The following is a 15,806-nucleotide window of genomic DNA, read 5'->3' as shown; positions in this document are numbered from 1 at the left end:
ACCGGAGTGGCCAGTGAGTCATCCTCTGGATGAGATTGGGGTTCTTAACCTCAACTGGTACACGTATCACAAACTCTTCACAGGTCAGCGATTTGCTTGGTGCCATCATGCAGCCCTCGCAGCTAGCCATTATCAAATGTCCCGCGCATACAGGTGGTAATGACATGGTGTCGGTGGGTAACTCTATGGGTGTCAGAGCGGCAAAAGAGGCTGCATGAATGCCTTTAATTGCAGCCGTAACTCGTTCTGCTACTAATCGTCAATTTGTGTCCAGGTTACACTGCTGACCATATCCGTGAACTACAGACCTTTGTCACCGAGGCTGAGAAACAAACCTGGGCGACGGCCGGCGCCATCTTTAGACATCCGTCCGGTAGGCCTGTTGCATCAGTCTCACTCCTGCCCAGAAAAGGGGAATGATGGCTTACCCTGACTGTAGTCCAGACCCATCGGTCATCCTTGCTGAGGAACCATCCCCAAAGAACTCCAGTTCGGCTCCTGGGAGAAGAGTGTTCTGGAGATCAGGGCGGGGTTTAGTTTCTCTGGTGATGTAGTCAAGGCGAGAGTGTTCTTCTCTATCTTCTTCCGTGGCCATGCAGGCTGCTGGGTTGATCGTGTTGCATCGTTTGATGATAACATTCAGAGCTGTTAAAATAATCTCATACCCTGATAGCCTTTGAGCTGTCATGTGCTGTGTTCTTGGTTCGAGTAGGGCTGCAACATTGTGGGTGACATGCAGAGCGATCTGGCCCCCCTGTGTCAAACCTGCTGAAGTCTTCAATGTGAATGCTGCTGCCGCCAGGCCCTGGTCACAGGTGGGCCTTCCCATTTCCAATGGGTCGAGTCTGTGGCTGTACCAGGCGATCGGACGGTTGGCTCCGTTGTGTTTCTGGATCAGGACTGCATTTGCGAACCCCCGTTTTTCTGCTGCGTAGAGGTCAAATGGTTTGGTGTAGTCTGGTAACCCCAGAGCTGGAGCTTGCTGTAGAGCCAGAGCATCGTCATGCCAGACGAGGCGTTTGCTGCCATTGATGTCCAGGTTGCGTAGGATGTGAGACAACCTAGCATACTCTGGAATCCACATCCTGCAGTATCCCATCATCCCCAGGAACGTTGCCAGCTCCTTCTGTGTCCTGGACTGTGGGCAGGCAGAGATAGCAAATACACGATTTGTAGATAGACGTTTCTCTCCCCCTTCCAACATGTGACCCAGGTACATTACTCGCTGGCGGACCAGCTGTTCTTTCGTCCTTGAGATTTTGTGACCCTTTCTCTCCAATGCTTGCAAAAGGGTTATGGTGTCTTGAATACAGGCTTCCTCAGAAGGTGAGGCCAGTAGGAGGTCATCCACATACTGTACCAGGGCGCTCCCTCCTTTCAAACAGACATCGGCCAGGTCTGCTGCCAGTACCCTGTTGAAAATGGATGGGGACTCACAGTAACCTTGGGGCAGTCTGGTATATGTGTATTGCCGGCCCCCATAGGTGAAGGTGAAGTACGGCTGTGAATCTGGGTGCAGAGGAATAGAGAAAAATGCTGAACACAAGTCAGTGACAGTGTACCACTTTGTGTCTGTTGGAATGGAAGACAGAATTGTGGCAGGGTTAGTTACTACCGGGAACTCAGCCAGTACCACATCATTTAGAGGTTGTAGGTCCTGGACCATTCAATACTTCCCCGTACCCCCTTATTTCACAGGCAGGAGTGGAGTGTTGTATGGGCTGTTGATTGGGATGAGCACATCTTGTCGCCGCAAGTCATCAAAGGTAGGCTCGATTCCCGCCTCACCTTCAGATGATATCAGGTACTGTCGCACTCGAGGGCCATCCATACTGGGTTTCAGAATGATGCGGACACTTGAGTGGAGTGAATGAGTCCCACATCCTTTGGTCCTGTCGACCAGACGCCCCCCTTTAGCGTGTTTTCGATGATTTTCTCCACTTCAGGACGTGTTTCTGAAACCACACACTGTGTAGAGACCAGGTGCTTCTCATAAATTGCAGAGTCAACAGTGTTAACAACACATCGGTACACTGACATTTCCTCGTGAACTGTAGTTTCCCACTGTGTGTTTGGCATTGGTGACCATGTTGTCAAATTGTCAAGTGTTTTCAGCATTTTTCCCACGTCTGCAGCCTTGTAGGCCCCCTTGGTGACTGCCAGGGTGATGTGTGGATGTCTTAGTGGATCAGTGAAATACCTTGTCTGTTGATCTTGGTTGAAAGAGACCGTTGCTCCTATACCTTGTTTTCCGATGTATAAGTGAGATGTGGTGACGATAGCTCTTCCAAGCCAGCCCTGAACTGCTTCTGCATACTGGTTCTGTAAAGATTTGTGGTCGTAGAGAAGGGTCATGTGTAAACTGTCGATATTAAAACAGAATTGGGAAGACATACCCTTCAGTGGTGGTCGGTCCAACAGCAACTCCACTGTTCGTCTCAGGGCATTGCGGACTGCAAGTTGTAGCCAGTAAACTGTGTCGGAGACAGATGCTTGTACACACATTATCCGTCGTTCGGTTGAGATCCCTGGAAATTAACAGATCAACCCAGTTGGAGAGCAATGAATTGTAGCATTTAGTTTACATAAAAGATCCCTACTCATCAAATTGACTGGTATGTTTGGGCAGTATAATAATTCTTGTTCAATAGTTTGGCCTACCAATTTGACTTTCAAAGGTTTTGTGACTCTGTTTAATGTAGCAGGCCTGTTGAAGTGTCTTGCTGCTTGTGTTTTGGATGATAAGGGAAATGTTGGTGTTTCCCAGCCAACACAGGAGGAGGTAGATCCTGTGTCTATCAGGAATTTTACTGGCTTTTCATCTACAATTAGCTCTATTTTGGGCTCCTGATTGGATTGTTGGGTGGTGACGGAGGCAGGTTGTGCTAAGGGCTTAGGGGTATGAATTTTTTCTGCGGGATCTTCCGGACACCGTCACATAGGGGAACCTTCCCAATGGTCCCCTTGCTCAGGCCCTGTCATGAACTGTCCCTGCACTTGAGGTGCCCCCACCCCCGTGTATTGTATAAAGGTGGTCGGTGGACTTATAGGGCAATCCCTGTACCAGTGGCCAGAGTTATCACACTGGTGGCACCGTCGGGTTGGCCCCGGTCCCGGTGGGTTCATGGTGTAGGCTCTTCTTGGTATACGACCTCTGCACACATTTGCCCAGTTACCTCTACCTCTGCTCTGGTAATCAGGATACTGTTGATTTTGTGTCCATTGACCTGTGGGAGGAACTGGTGGCTGCTGGTAACTTACCATAGGCTGAGCAGGCTGTGTGCATGGCTGTTAGTACGGCCATTGTGGGGGTTGCCAGCGTTGTGGCTGTTGTACTGGTTAGATTGGATCAGGGTGTTCGAGTACGGCCCATATACAGTATTGGTTCGTTTTGATTTGAGAGGTCTTCTTCTTCTTCCGCTTCATCCGGGGCCGGGTCGCGGGGGCAGCAGTCTATGCAGAGATGCCCAGACTTCCCACTCCCCAGACACTTCCTCCAGCTCTTCCAGGGGGACACCGAGGCGTTCACAGGCCAGCCGGGAGACATAGTCCCTCCAGCGTGTCCTAGGTCTTCCCAAGGGTCTCCTCCCGGTGGGACGGGACCGGAACATCTTCCCAGGAAGGGATCGCCCAGCCACCCTGCGGAGAAAGCTCATTTCAGCTGCCTGTATCCGGGATCTTGTCCTTTCGGTCATGACCCAAAGCTCATGACCATAGGTGAGAGTAGGAACGTAGAATGACCGGTAAATCGAGAGCTTCGCCTTGCGGCTCAGCTCTTTCTTCACCACGACAGACCGATACATCGACCGCATTACTGCAGAAGCTGCACCGATCCGTCTGTCAATCTCCCGTTCCATCCTTCCCTCACTCGTGAACAAGACCCCTAGATACTTAAACTCCTCCACTTGAGGCAGGCACTCTCCACCAACCTGAAGTGGGCAAGCCACCCTTTTCCGACTGAGGACCATGGCCTCGGATTTGGAGGTACTGATTCTCATCCCCACCGCTTCACACTCGGCTGCAAACCGTCCCAGTGCATGCTGAAGGTCCTGGTTAGAAGGGGCCAACACGACAACATCATCCGCAAAGAGCAGAGACGAAATCGTGTGGTCCCCAAACCTGACACCCTCCGGCCCCTGGCTGCGCCTAGAAATTCTGTCCATAAAAATTACGAACAGAACCGGCGACAAGGGGCAGCCCTGCCGGAGTCCAACATGCACTGGGAACAAGTCTGACTTACTGCTGGCAATGCGGACCAAGCTCCTGCTTCGGTTGTACAGGGACCTGACAGCCCTTAGCAAAGGACCCAGGACCCCATATTCCCGAAGCACCCTCCACAGGATGCCACGAGGGACACAGTCGAATGCCTTCTCCAAATCCACAAAACACATGTGGATTGGTTGGGCAAACTCCCATGAACCCTCCAACATCCCGTAGAGGGTATAGAGCTGGTCCAGTGTTCCACGGCCCGGACGAAAACCACACTGTTCCTCCTGAATCCGAGGTTCTACTATCGGCCGTAATCTCTTCTCCAGAACCCTGGCATAGACTTTCCCGGGGAGGCTGAGAAGTGTGATCCCCCTATAGTTGGAACACACCCTCCGGTCCCCCTTCTTAAAAAGAGGGACCACCACCCCGGTCTGCCATCCCAAAGGCACTGTCCCCGACCGCCACGCGATGTTGCACAGGCGTGTCAACCAAGACAGCCCCACAACATCCAGAGACTTGAGGTACTCAGGGCGGATCTCATCCACCCCTGGTGCCTTGCCACCGAGGAGTTTCTTGACCACCTCAGTGACTTCAGCCCGGGTGATGGATGAGTCCACCTCTGAGCCCTCATCCTCTGCTTCCTCAATGGAAGACGTGACAGTGGGATTGAGGAGATCCTCGAAGTACTCCTTCCACCGCCCGACGACATCCCCAGTTGAGGTCAACAGCTGCCCACCTCTACTGTAAACAGCGTTGGTAAGGCACTGTTTCCCTCTCCTGAGGCGCCGGACGGTTTGCCAGAATCTCTTTGAGGCCAGCCGATAGTCCTTCTCCATGGCCTCACCGAACTCCTCCCAGGCCCGAGTTTTTGCCTCCACAACCACCCGGGCTGCAGTCCGTTTGGCCTGTCGGTACCCGTCAGCTGCCTCAGGAGTCCCACAAGCCAACCAGGCCTGATAGGACTCCTCCTTCAGCTTGACGGCATCCCTTACTTCCGATGTCCACCACCGGGTTCGGGGATTGCCGCCTCGACAGGCACCGGAGACCTTACGGCCACAGCTCCGAACGGCCGCTTCGACAATGGCGGTGGAGAACATGGTCCGCTCGGACTCAATATCTCCAGCCTCCCTCGGGATCCAGTCGAAGCTCTGCCGGAGGTGGGAGTTAAAGATCTCTCTGACAGGAGACTCGGCCAGACGTACCCAGCAGACTTACAGTACGCTTGGGCCTGCCGAGTCTGTCCAGCTTCCTCCCCCGCCATCGGATCCAACTCACCACCAGGTGGTGATCAGTTGACAGCTCCGCCCCTCTCTTCACCCGAGTGTCCAAGACATGGCCGCAGTTTAGATGAAACGACAACAAAGTCGATCATCGACCTGCGGCCTAGGGTGTCCTGGTGCCATGTGCACTGATGGACACCCTTATGCTTGAACATGGTGTTCGTTATGGACAAACTGTGACTAGCACAGAAGTCCAATAACTGAACACCACTCGGGTTCAGATCAGGGGGGCCATTCCTCCCAATCACACCCCTCCAGGTGTCACTGTCGTTGCCCACGTGGGCGTTGAAGTCCCCCAGTAGAACGATAGTCCCCAGTCGGAGCACTTTCCAGCACCCCTCCCAGAGACTCCAAGAAGGTCGGGTACTCTGCACTGCCGTTCGGCCCGTAGGCACAAACAACAGTGAGAGACCTATCCCCGACCCGAAGGCGCAGGGAAACGGCCCTCTCATTCACCGGGGTAAACTCCAACACATGGTGGCAGAGCTGGGGAGCTATAAGCAAACCCACACCAGCCCGCCGCCTCTCACCATGGGCAACTCCAGAGTGGTAAAGAGTCCATCCTCTCTCAAGGAGTGTGGTTCCAGAGCCCAAGCCGTGCGTAGAGGTGATCCCGACTACCTCTAGTCGGAACCTCTCAACCTCACGCACTAGCTCAGGCTCCTTCCCCGCCAGCGAGGTGACATTCCACGTCCCTAGAGCTAGTTTCCGTGTCCAGGGATCGGGTTGCCTAGGCCCCTGCCTTCGACTGCCGCCCGATCCTCTACGCACCGACCCCTTATGGTCCCTCCTGTGGGTGGTGAAATGTCATTTCAGTTCTTTCTTTTCTATCTTTCTTGCCTTGTTTTTCGTTGTTAGTAAGGTTTATCAAATGTGTAATGAGAATTCATCAACTGTTTTAGCTTTGTAATCAATGCAAGAGTTCATAACCCGGTTCCTAATTACATCTGGTATACCGGCTAGTATTAACTGCCCAAACCTTACCTCATGTGCGTGGTTATCAGGGCCCAGTCTGGTCCCTGATTTTCAAGCTTTTCTTTTCCTGGCTGTATAGTCCTGAAACCCCAAAGAAGAAGCAACTGCAAGAGTTTATACACCTTGGCTAGGAAAAACTACCTAGTAGGGTTGAAACTAGATAGGAGCCAAACTCTGAAGGGTGGCCAGTCCTCTCTGGCTATGCCGGGCGAAGATTGTAAGACTACATTACCTTTTAGGTCACATCAATGGTTTTGCATGTTCAGTTGACAAGCAGGTCATAAATGCATCTGGGCTGTGTCCAGAGTCTTTAAACAGAATTCTAATCAGCTGCCTTACCAGGTGGAAAAGGACAGGAACAATCAGGTGGGGTGACAGCGGGAATCATCAGGTAGCAACTCGAGCTACAACACAACCAGGAGGACTTTGGCCTGGGACAGATATGAGCAATGAGTCCTTCGGGCTAGGCAATCCTGAGGTGTGGTCCAAGGGTAAAGTCCTCCTAAGGTTTAACAGGACACTGGGAAAGGTAGAGCATTTCTTGGATTCAAAGGATCCCTGCGCATACTTTTCAGACTGACCATTAGAATTTTACTGATCCTTCAGAGGTCCACGCTTGTGGACACTCCAGCAAATCCCAAAGGTCTTTCATGGGTTGTAGGTCAGGTGACTGGGATGGCCATGTCAAAACCTTGATTTTGGAGTCAGTGAACCATTTTTGTGTGGAGTCAAGATTTGATGTAATATCTGCTTGTTCTTGATGGAGTCCATGATACCATGTATCCTAACAAGTTGTCCCGGACATTTGCAAAATAAATAAAAAAAATAAAAAGAGCCCCTCACAATGAAAGATCCACCACCATACTTAACAATGGGGACAAGGTACTTTTCTACATTTTAAACTTCCTGTCTACACCAAACCCACTTTAGTGTTTGTTTACAAAAAGCAATTTTTTAGAATCTGACCATAAAACCCAGTCCCATTTAAACCTCCAATAATTTTTTATGAACTATAGGTGCTTAAGTTTGTTTTATGATGAAAACAAAGGCTTTTTTATGGTAACCTTCCCAAACAGCTTGTGCTTATATACTGTAGGTGGCTGGTGATCAGTACTGGCTCGAGCCTTTTGGGGGCCCTATGCAAAATTTAAGTTGGGGTCCCCTCTCTTTTCTATCAGTCAGGGGCTCCCTAGAAGTTGGAGGCCCCCTGGCGGTCAGGGGCTCTAAGTGACTGCTTTTGTTTTTTATGCCTGGAGCCGGCCCTGATTCTGATTGTAGTTTTTGAGACTTTCTGAGACCCAAATAAAGCCTGTAATTCTCCATCTATGATCCCTGGAAATTCACTCAAACCATCCTCCTCATTGTGTGGGGGGTCAATATAGACCCCTATCATCTTCCAGGCCAATTTTTAACATCTCTAGTTGCTTTAAACTTGGCCTGATAGTGGAAATGGCCATGATCAGTTTTCTTATAGTCATTTCATGATTTGTGCAGCTCAACAACATTTGTGTCACATCCTTTCTGTATTCTCGGGCCTTTACCATAATGACGGATGACTATTGGAATTTGGCCTGCTGTGTCACCTCATATTCATACCCCAGTGAAACAGGAAGTCATGGCTTACCACTTAAGTGTTCTTAATCACTCTGGTGAACATAACAACATAAGTTATGAATAGGAATATACTTGAGTTGGATTTTATTCAATAATTTCTTGGTGAGCCAATAATTGGGGGTACCGTCATTGCCCTCTATCCCTCATTGGGGTAATGTAACTCAATTATATTTTGTTCTCATGCCATTGTAAGCCCATGAGGTCATAATAATGATTTTATTTTTTAATATTAAAATATAAAAATACAAATATAATTATTTGCATACGTTTTTAATATTTTGTGGAGACACCTTTGGCAGCAGTTACAGTCTCTACCATCTTTGCACATGTAAAATGCAATGTTGGTGCATTCTACTTTGCAAACTTGCTTAAGCTCCATTAAACTGGATGGAAACCTTTGAAAAACCGCAATAAGAATCATAAATAGTTTATTGCCAAGTAAGTTTCACAACACACTATGAATTTGTTTTGGTCAGTTGGTACAGCAATTTTGTACAAAATAAATAAAAACAAATAAGAATACTGGACTGAGCATAAAAGCAGTAGACTGAGTATTAATAAAGTACAAACAAATATGTAATGTGCAGAAATTGTCCAGTTGAGGGTTGTGTGTGTATGTGGGGAGCAGGCTACCATCAGTTTAGCTCCGGGGGCATGTTCTTGAGGCCTACTGCTGTAGGAAAGAAACTGTTCTTGTGGTAGGAAGTTTTGATCCTGATTGACCTCAGCCCTCTGGAACTCAGCCCCTTATCTTTGCCGCTCGCCTCCACGTCCTGGAGATGTTTAGGTCTTGTAGAGTCTGCTGATTGCAGCAAATAACCCTCTCTGTAGAGTGGATGATACGCTGCAGCCTGCCCTAGTCCTCGGCAGTGGCTGCATTTTCACTTATGACTCTCGAAATACAGAACTTGTCCACGACGTAAACGTCAAAATAGAGAGAACGTGCAACGACGGATCCGTGCGTGCATTTTAGCCTCGGAGCAAAAACTTTTCGCGGTAAAGGCTCTCATTATAAATCTGAAAATGAAATTTGCTTGTTGTTTGATTTGAATTAATATTGAATGTTTGGTTACAGAATTGTGAGTTTGTAAAATGTGTTGAAACCTTTTTGTACATGTTTGCCAAATATTGCTTGCAAGCACGTGCCTAAATGTACAAGTTAGCAAAATGTCGTTACAGATTTGAGCATCAGATTTGCGACCACGGCCATCAATATACAACCACAAATCTAGTGACACAAGCGCACAGAGTACTGACATGTTTAATATTCCATAGTTTTAGAGTTGTTCAAGCGGTTGTTCAACTGCTGACCTGAAGAATTGAGATGGTTTTGACAAAAAACATGTCATTTTTGTTCCAGGCAATATGCTCATCAAATTGACTAAGAACTTAAATTTGTTTCATTAAGAAATGTTAACCAACACACGTGAAATCAAACACGAGTTGGTTTTGTGGGGTGGTTTAAAGGTGAGATGAGCACAATTATATAGCACATTTGCTTGAGTTGGCAGGTGTGTGATAGCATGACACTTAGTAACGCTTCCCATGTGGCTAGCCAAGGAAGAATATGCCAAATAAATCCAAATCCAACACCTGACATGATTGGTTCTGAGCAGTGGTGCTGTATTACAGTATAACCTGTACATTTACAGTGGTGAGCATGTCGGCAACTCAAGGAAAACATGGACATACTTCTAATTCTGTGTCATTCCCTTTATTCCTTTACTCTGCTTTTGAATGAGATTATCTTTAATGTCCTCTAAGCATGGTTCCGCAAGTCCCAGAGATAGCAACTATGAGATGCAAAACATTTTTCACAACACTTCATATAACCGCCAAACCACTGAATGTGTTATGTTGATTTGACTGTCCCCATAGCTCTCTGGGCACCTCTTCTGAGAAGCCCCTTGATTGATACCTTGAACTCCTCTGTCTTCAGAACATATATGATGGGGTTCAGCATGGGAGGCAGTACTGAGGTCAGGGAGTAGTTGATGATACGTATGTTGGTGGGTATAAAGGAGAAGATGTTGATGATATTAATTGGAAGGTAGAATATGGCCACTAGTATCAGGTGTGAGGTGCATGTCTTTATGGCTCGGTGTCTGAGAGAGGGGAAAAAAGAAAGGGGTGATGAAAGAGGAGAGGTAATGAACAAGAGAGGGGTAGAGGATTAGGTGAAAAACTATTGTTAGTACGGTAAAACTAAAACCTGAGATGTGGACTCAAGTAATTTGACTTGGACTATAATACAATTTGAAGTCTCACTTTGCGACTTGAGAACTGACCTGGTAAAAAGAAAAAACACTTGCAACTCAACTTCAACTTGAGGCCTATGACTTGTGACTGAGCTTGAGCTGTATGACTCAAGATACTTTTTTAGATTTTCCTTGCGCCTTCACTCAACGTAGCATTTAGCGTTCAAAGTTAGGTCATCAATTCGGACAAGATCACGAGCAAGCTTTCATGGAATCTGGTTGGTTCTGAAAATCATTACATTTGGATTTGAAGACTATGTTGTGGTGGGAAAGAAAATGGTAGCAGTATACAAAATATAAAAAAACTAAAATGACTGATGCGATAGCCACAACGCTTGTGAGACACCTAAAATCCCACAAAGACAGGTAAGATTGAAATTACGTCTGTGATGTGCCTTGCAAGCTAGCTAATGTGAGGTGATGTCAGGATGAAACACTTTTGAAATAACAACAGCGACAGGGAGATGGGGAAAATTTTATATTCAAGGAATTTCCTGGTGATTAGTTTAGCAACAGTGATTCATTAAGGGTTGTACAGCGAGTCCTTCCTTTCTGATTCGCCACTGATATCTCCTAATTTCTTTAGCTATGTGTTTCTGGTACTATTCTCAAATTTACTAGAATGCAATGGCTCTCCCTGATCTACTATAGAAATAATTATATATTACAGTATTATGTTTAAATATATGAGTAAGTATGTATCTCTGATTCTATTCCTTCTCACCTGTCCTTGGGAAGTGTGATGGTGAAGAGGGCATGGATGATACAGATGTAAGATGATATGATGAAGATCATGGGAATATAGAGGGTTATAAAGGGGATGAGGTATGATATCACATGGATAGGGAGTACATCAGAACAGGGGGCTGCCAGGCTGTACAGAGGATAAGGGTCACAGAAGTAACTGTTGATCACCACAGACCTACAATACAAGACAATGCATGTTTACTCTCCAGTGAGCCTCGAGTTGACAGGTGACAGTAGAATCTTTCCCCCTGAGAATCTTTATTTGAGGCATAAAAAAGCATTTTCATGGAAATAATTATAAAAATTATGAACAAAATAATTATTAATTTCTGTAAGGTCTGTGGGCAACTCTAAGCCTCAAAAGGATAACACAGACTCTGAATTTCCCAGCTCACACAAACACACCATGCCTCCCTGTTCTTAATCACCAGATCTCTAAGCATCTGTTTCTCATTACACCTTCAGTATATAGCCTAGGTCTGTACTTCATTCTGTGTGAGGTAGTGATGGCCATTCGAGGCTTCATTACCATTCTTCTAGCAGCACGATATTATGCTTGCAGCGCTAACTCTGATTTTCTTTTTCAAAATAATAGCCATCTTTGAAATATATAGGTCAATATAGGTAATTATCTATTCTGTCAACCTGTCTGTCATTTTATGTTTGATGTCAGTGCCAATGTTGTTCTTGTCTGTTCTTTTTTACAGACTAGTTTGTTAACTCTATGGCCATATACATTTCAATCGTAGCTTTTATTGTGATAAAGAAAGTATGAGTGCTCCCAGCATAATATACTGCTGCTATAATAACGCTACTGAAACCTTGTTTGGCCATCACTAGTGTGAGGTATTTATTGTAGCAAAATCATGTAGCACTAATCATGTTCTACCGCTGAGATTGCTATCTACAAGTTTTACCCTAGCTTAGCTTTGGTTTATTTGAGTTTGTGCCAAGTCTTTCTCTGCTTTTGCCTGTGCTTTTCTGTATACCGACCAATTAATTGTTTTCGGGCAGTCTGTGTTTAACTTGCTACTTTTGTACTGTTGCCCTGTTCTTACCTGGATTACCTGTTTATTGACCACTGCCTGTTCTCCTGACCAAGTCTATTGCCTGCCTCTGGATTTGTTTATTAAATCTACCTTTGCATAATCTGCAATTGGGACCAAACATCTGCTTCTGAGTTGTTTTCTTACAATTATAGTATTTTGAGGTTAATAATAAATATATTGTCGAGGAACAAAATACTGCAAAAACAGGATCGAAGGGATAGAGTTCATGTCAAAGTGAAATCACACATCAATCTGGTCTTCGATGCAGCGCCGGTGCTTATTCACACCAGTATTTATGAATCCCAGGGACAAATAACATGACACACTTGCCGTCTGTTTGGGAAGTGTCTAGAAGGTTATGATCATCATTTAGGTAAGGGCAATTCATAAATGTTCTCGTGAATGAGCACCGGAGCTGCATCTAAATGCTCACCCTCATAGAGTTTATTCCCGCTGGGGCAGCTAAAAAACAGCTGTATCACCATGTCACTGGCTAACGTGGCAAACTGTTTTCAATACCAGAAATCATTTAGACACAGTTCTATTGGTGGTAACCAGTCTGGATGGATGTGTCCTTCCCTCATGCTTGCTGGAGCAAAGCAACTGTCCGCATTTTGAGAGGGAAACCACTAACTTTAGTGTTGTCAGTATGTGACAGAACTACCATTACTGAATCTGGTGTCAGGGTGACTGCTAAATCCCTTCTACATGTTTTTCCACTGAAACAATGACATTAATGTCCAATGTTTTTTTTTTTCTTCAAGTCAATTCGGGTGTTCCATAACTGTCCGTATGTTATAAAGAACAGACGTGTGTAACATTTTTATCCCAGCACCGTTCTGAGATTCAAACCAGTAACCTTTTGGCTACTGGTCCACCTCATTAGCCACTGGGGTACTTACCCACAGAAGGAGAGGCGTGTGATGAATCCAACAGGGATCAAAACGATTAACAAAGCAAACACCCAGGCAGCACCAGTCAGCTGAAACATGGACCTGTGATTCACTAACGTGTGGTACCTGCAGTGGAAAGAAGCTGTTGAATATTAAACATGTACATGCAAATAAGCAGATTATTTTATCCAAAGCGTGAATTACAGTTGTGAGTGTACATATGTTCATATACTTAAACATATGTTCAGCCAGCCCGCAATAGAAAGTATTGATCTTTGTTGCCCTCCAGAGATTCGAACCTGGATCACCCACATGAAAGGCTGTGTCTATAAACACTTTCCAAATTTTTCACACATTAACAGCACGCCAAGTTTCAATATTTCATTAGACACCATTAACCATTGTGTTAAAGTGAGTAATATTATTAAGCTTACCTCCACCACAAATTGCATCAATGAACTAAGGCCTTTGCCACTGGCTGTTTTAACAGCTTATTAGCCATTTGTGAATGACATTGATATAATAACTACTGCATTAATATAGGTGACGATTTCAGACTTTTTCGTCAAGTGAAACGATGAGAGAATCATGTTGTTAGCAAAGTTTTTGTCTATCCTGAAGAAATCCTAAGAGAAAATTAGAAAATCCACCCGAAATAGTCACAATATAAAAGTAAACAGTTTCATTTTAGGGTGAGGGTTGTCTATATGGAACAAATTCTCTTTTGCCACTGGCCGTTTTAACAGCTAATTAGCCATCCGTGAATTACATTGGTACAGTATCTATCAATGAAGGTGATAATAACAGAATATTTCATAATGTGAAAAGACGAGAATATCCTGACTGTGACAGGAGTAGGACACGGGACTGTTGTTCTGTAGTTCACATCTATAACCAGTAGACTATTTAACAAGAGGTCAGCCAATCGGTCTTCCTGGCCGGCTCCACTTAGGCGGCCCGACAAAACATTTTTTATTATCAGAGGTTCAGTGAAACCTGCCATAGCAATTGGATCATGATTACATCCTAACTTATTTTAGATTTAGTTTTCAAATGTCATGGGACTGTGTTTTTCAATTGAAAGTCAATACATTTCTAAATACTTACACAACAAGGGTTCCTTAGGCATGCTAATTTAATTAACTTCCCTCAATTAGAATTTTGTATTACTTCATGTATTATCTGAGACCTGAGTGGACAGCAGATGGCCACCAGTCTGTCGTAGGAGAGGATGATGAGGTTGAAGGACTGCACGGTGATGAAGAGGAAGACGAAGAATAGATTCAAGAGGCACTGGTCGTAGGAGATGAACTGTCTGTCAAACAGGAACATATCCAGGAGCTTGGGGACCAAGGCAGTGCTCTCACATATATCGGTGAAGGCCAGGTTGAAAACAGCGATGTACATGGGGCTGCAAAGCAAAGTCATGATATTATTATCACCTTGGGGAAACATTATTTGGCCTGGGTAAGACCTACAGCTCCATCATACATGGAGTCACACAGGACTAATTAACAAAAAGAAGAACCAGAATGATCAGTACATTTTCATCTGTAAACTTTAAAACAGCAACCAAATGGAGACCAGTGCACTGGACCTACTATTGCTTTTCGTCTTAACTGAGAGGGATTTCAGTAACCGTTTAGAATCCCTGAACTGATGAGGGCAGTCTGGGTGGAGTGTACCAGTAGCCAGGGATTTGCTCTGCTCCCAGCCCTTTTTGTATGTTGTAGAGTTTACCTGTGGAGAACGCGTGCCATGCAGATAACAACCATGATGATGGTATTGCCCACCTATATACAATACACACAAAAAACTAAAGTTTAACACAATTATATTTTTAAGAAGCAGGTCTGGCTGTAGCTTTTTGCTTGACCTAGACTTACCAGAGAGAGGATGTATACAAAACAGAGGAAGACATAGTAGTACTTCATGTTGGGGATCCCTGTAAATCCAGTGATGAAGAAGTAAGGGGGTCGGATGATGGTGGTGATGTTCTCTGTCAGGTCAGAGGTCAGGGTAGTCATCCTGACTGGTGGTGATCAGATCCCTAGCTGGTAATAATCTGTGGAGATACATTATTTCATGCTAATTCATTTATTTTATAATTAGGGTATCAATGAAGCCATTGTTCTTGTCAAGTTCAAATTGTTTTAAAACGACCTAACATCATATTACATTAAATGTATACTAATACTGCATTCAACACCAGTTTCTGCTCAGTACAAATGTGAAAGATTGTTATGAAAATACATTCATATAAAGAACAGAAGACATAATATTAATATTAAATGAATAGGTGTAACAGCGTAAGACTGATGTTGGCTTTATGTTTCTTCCATTATGTAAACTGATACCTGGATAACCCAAAATACAGGAGAAAACATTATATAGTACATATTGCAAATCCTGTAAAATAGATCTTACCTGGTATTTTCTAATTTATTTTCAGACTGTATCCAACTCTTAGTCTGGGTGATGTTGGTTGAACTGAAGAACAACTTGTGGGGCTTGCTCAGAGACTCCTTCTACTATTATACCTGCAACGCCATGGTGAATCTGTAGTAGAATTTCCCATGTGGTGCACTGTGCTTGTTGATGACATGGGTGGATTGAGCAAACTAGACATGTTAAATAAAAGAAGTGTTCGAATTTGTTCCATGTGGTTCAGTACAGTTTGCCCATGCGTTTTCCCAAATGTAGCTAATCAGGCATTTAAGGACAGATGGTCTGACTGTGTTGTTTTTAGGGACAACATTGGTCAAATGTGTATTTGTCACC

The 15,806-nt window shown here is 45.1% G+C and overlaps 1 protein-coding gene across 1 annotated transcript; it reads right to left on the bottom strand.

Annotated features, from left to right (window-relative positions):
* Positions 1-9,930: 9,930 nt before the first annotated feature.
* On the bottom strand, positions 9,931-15,052 carry LOC105008089 (olfactory receptor 146-like). The gene is made up of 6 exons (XM_020048066.3): positions 14,912-15,052; positions 14,766-14,818; positions 14,215-14,436; positions 13,035-13,151; positions 11,061-11,258; positions 9,931-10,183 (listed from the first exon to the last, which is right to left on the bottom strand). Exons 1-6 carry the CDS (start codon positions 15,050-15,052, stop codon positions 9,931-9,933), a joined length of 984 nt encoding a protein of 327 aa, XP_019903625.2.
* Positions 15,053-15,806: the final 754 nt, after the last annotated feature.

This window comes from Esox lucius, chromosome 7 (genome assembly GCF_011004845.1).
Source record: "Esox lucius isolate fEsoLuc1 chromosome 7, fEsoLuc1.pri, whole genome shotgun sequence".
Taxonomy (NCBI): domain Eukaryota; kingdom Metazoa; phylum Chordata; class Actinopteri; order Esociformes; family Esocidae; genus Esox; species Esox lucius.
Note: the sequence above shows the minus strand (reverse complement) of the source record. Positions and strands in the feature narration are given on the sequence as shown.

What these genes read in the sequence shown, in the direction of transcription:
- LOC105008089 (XM_020048066.3), bottom strand. Translation starts at nt 15,052, where the DNA reads ATGACTACCCTGACCTCTGACCTGACAGAGAACATCACCACCATCATC. An exon ending in GCCATCTGCTGTCCACTCAG is followed by an intron (nt 13,152 to 14,214) that starts GTCTCAGATAAT and finishes TTTCCACTGCAG; the next exon opens with GTACCACACGTTAGTGAATC. An exon ending in ACACGCCTCTCCTTCTGTGG is followed by an intron (nt 11,259 to 13,034) that starts GTAAGTACCCCA and finishes CTTGTATTGTAG; the next exon opens with GTCTGTGGTGATCAACAGTT.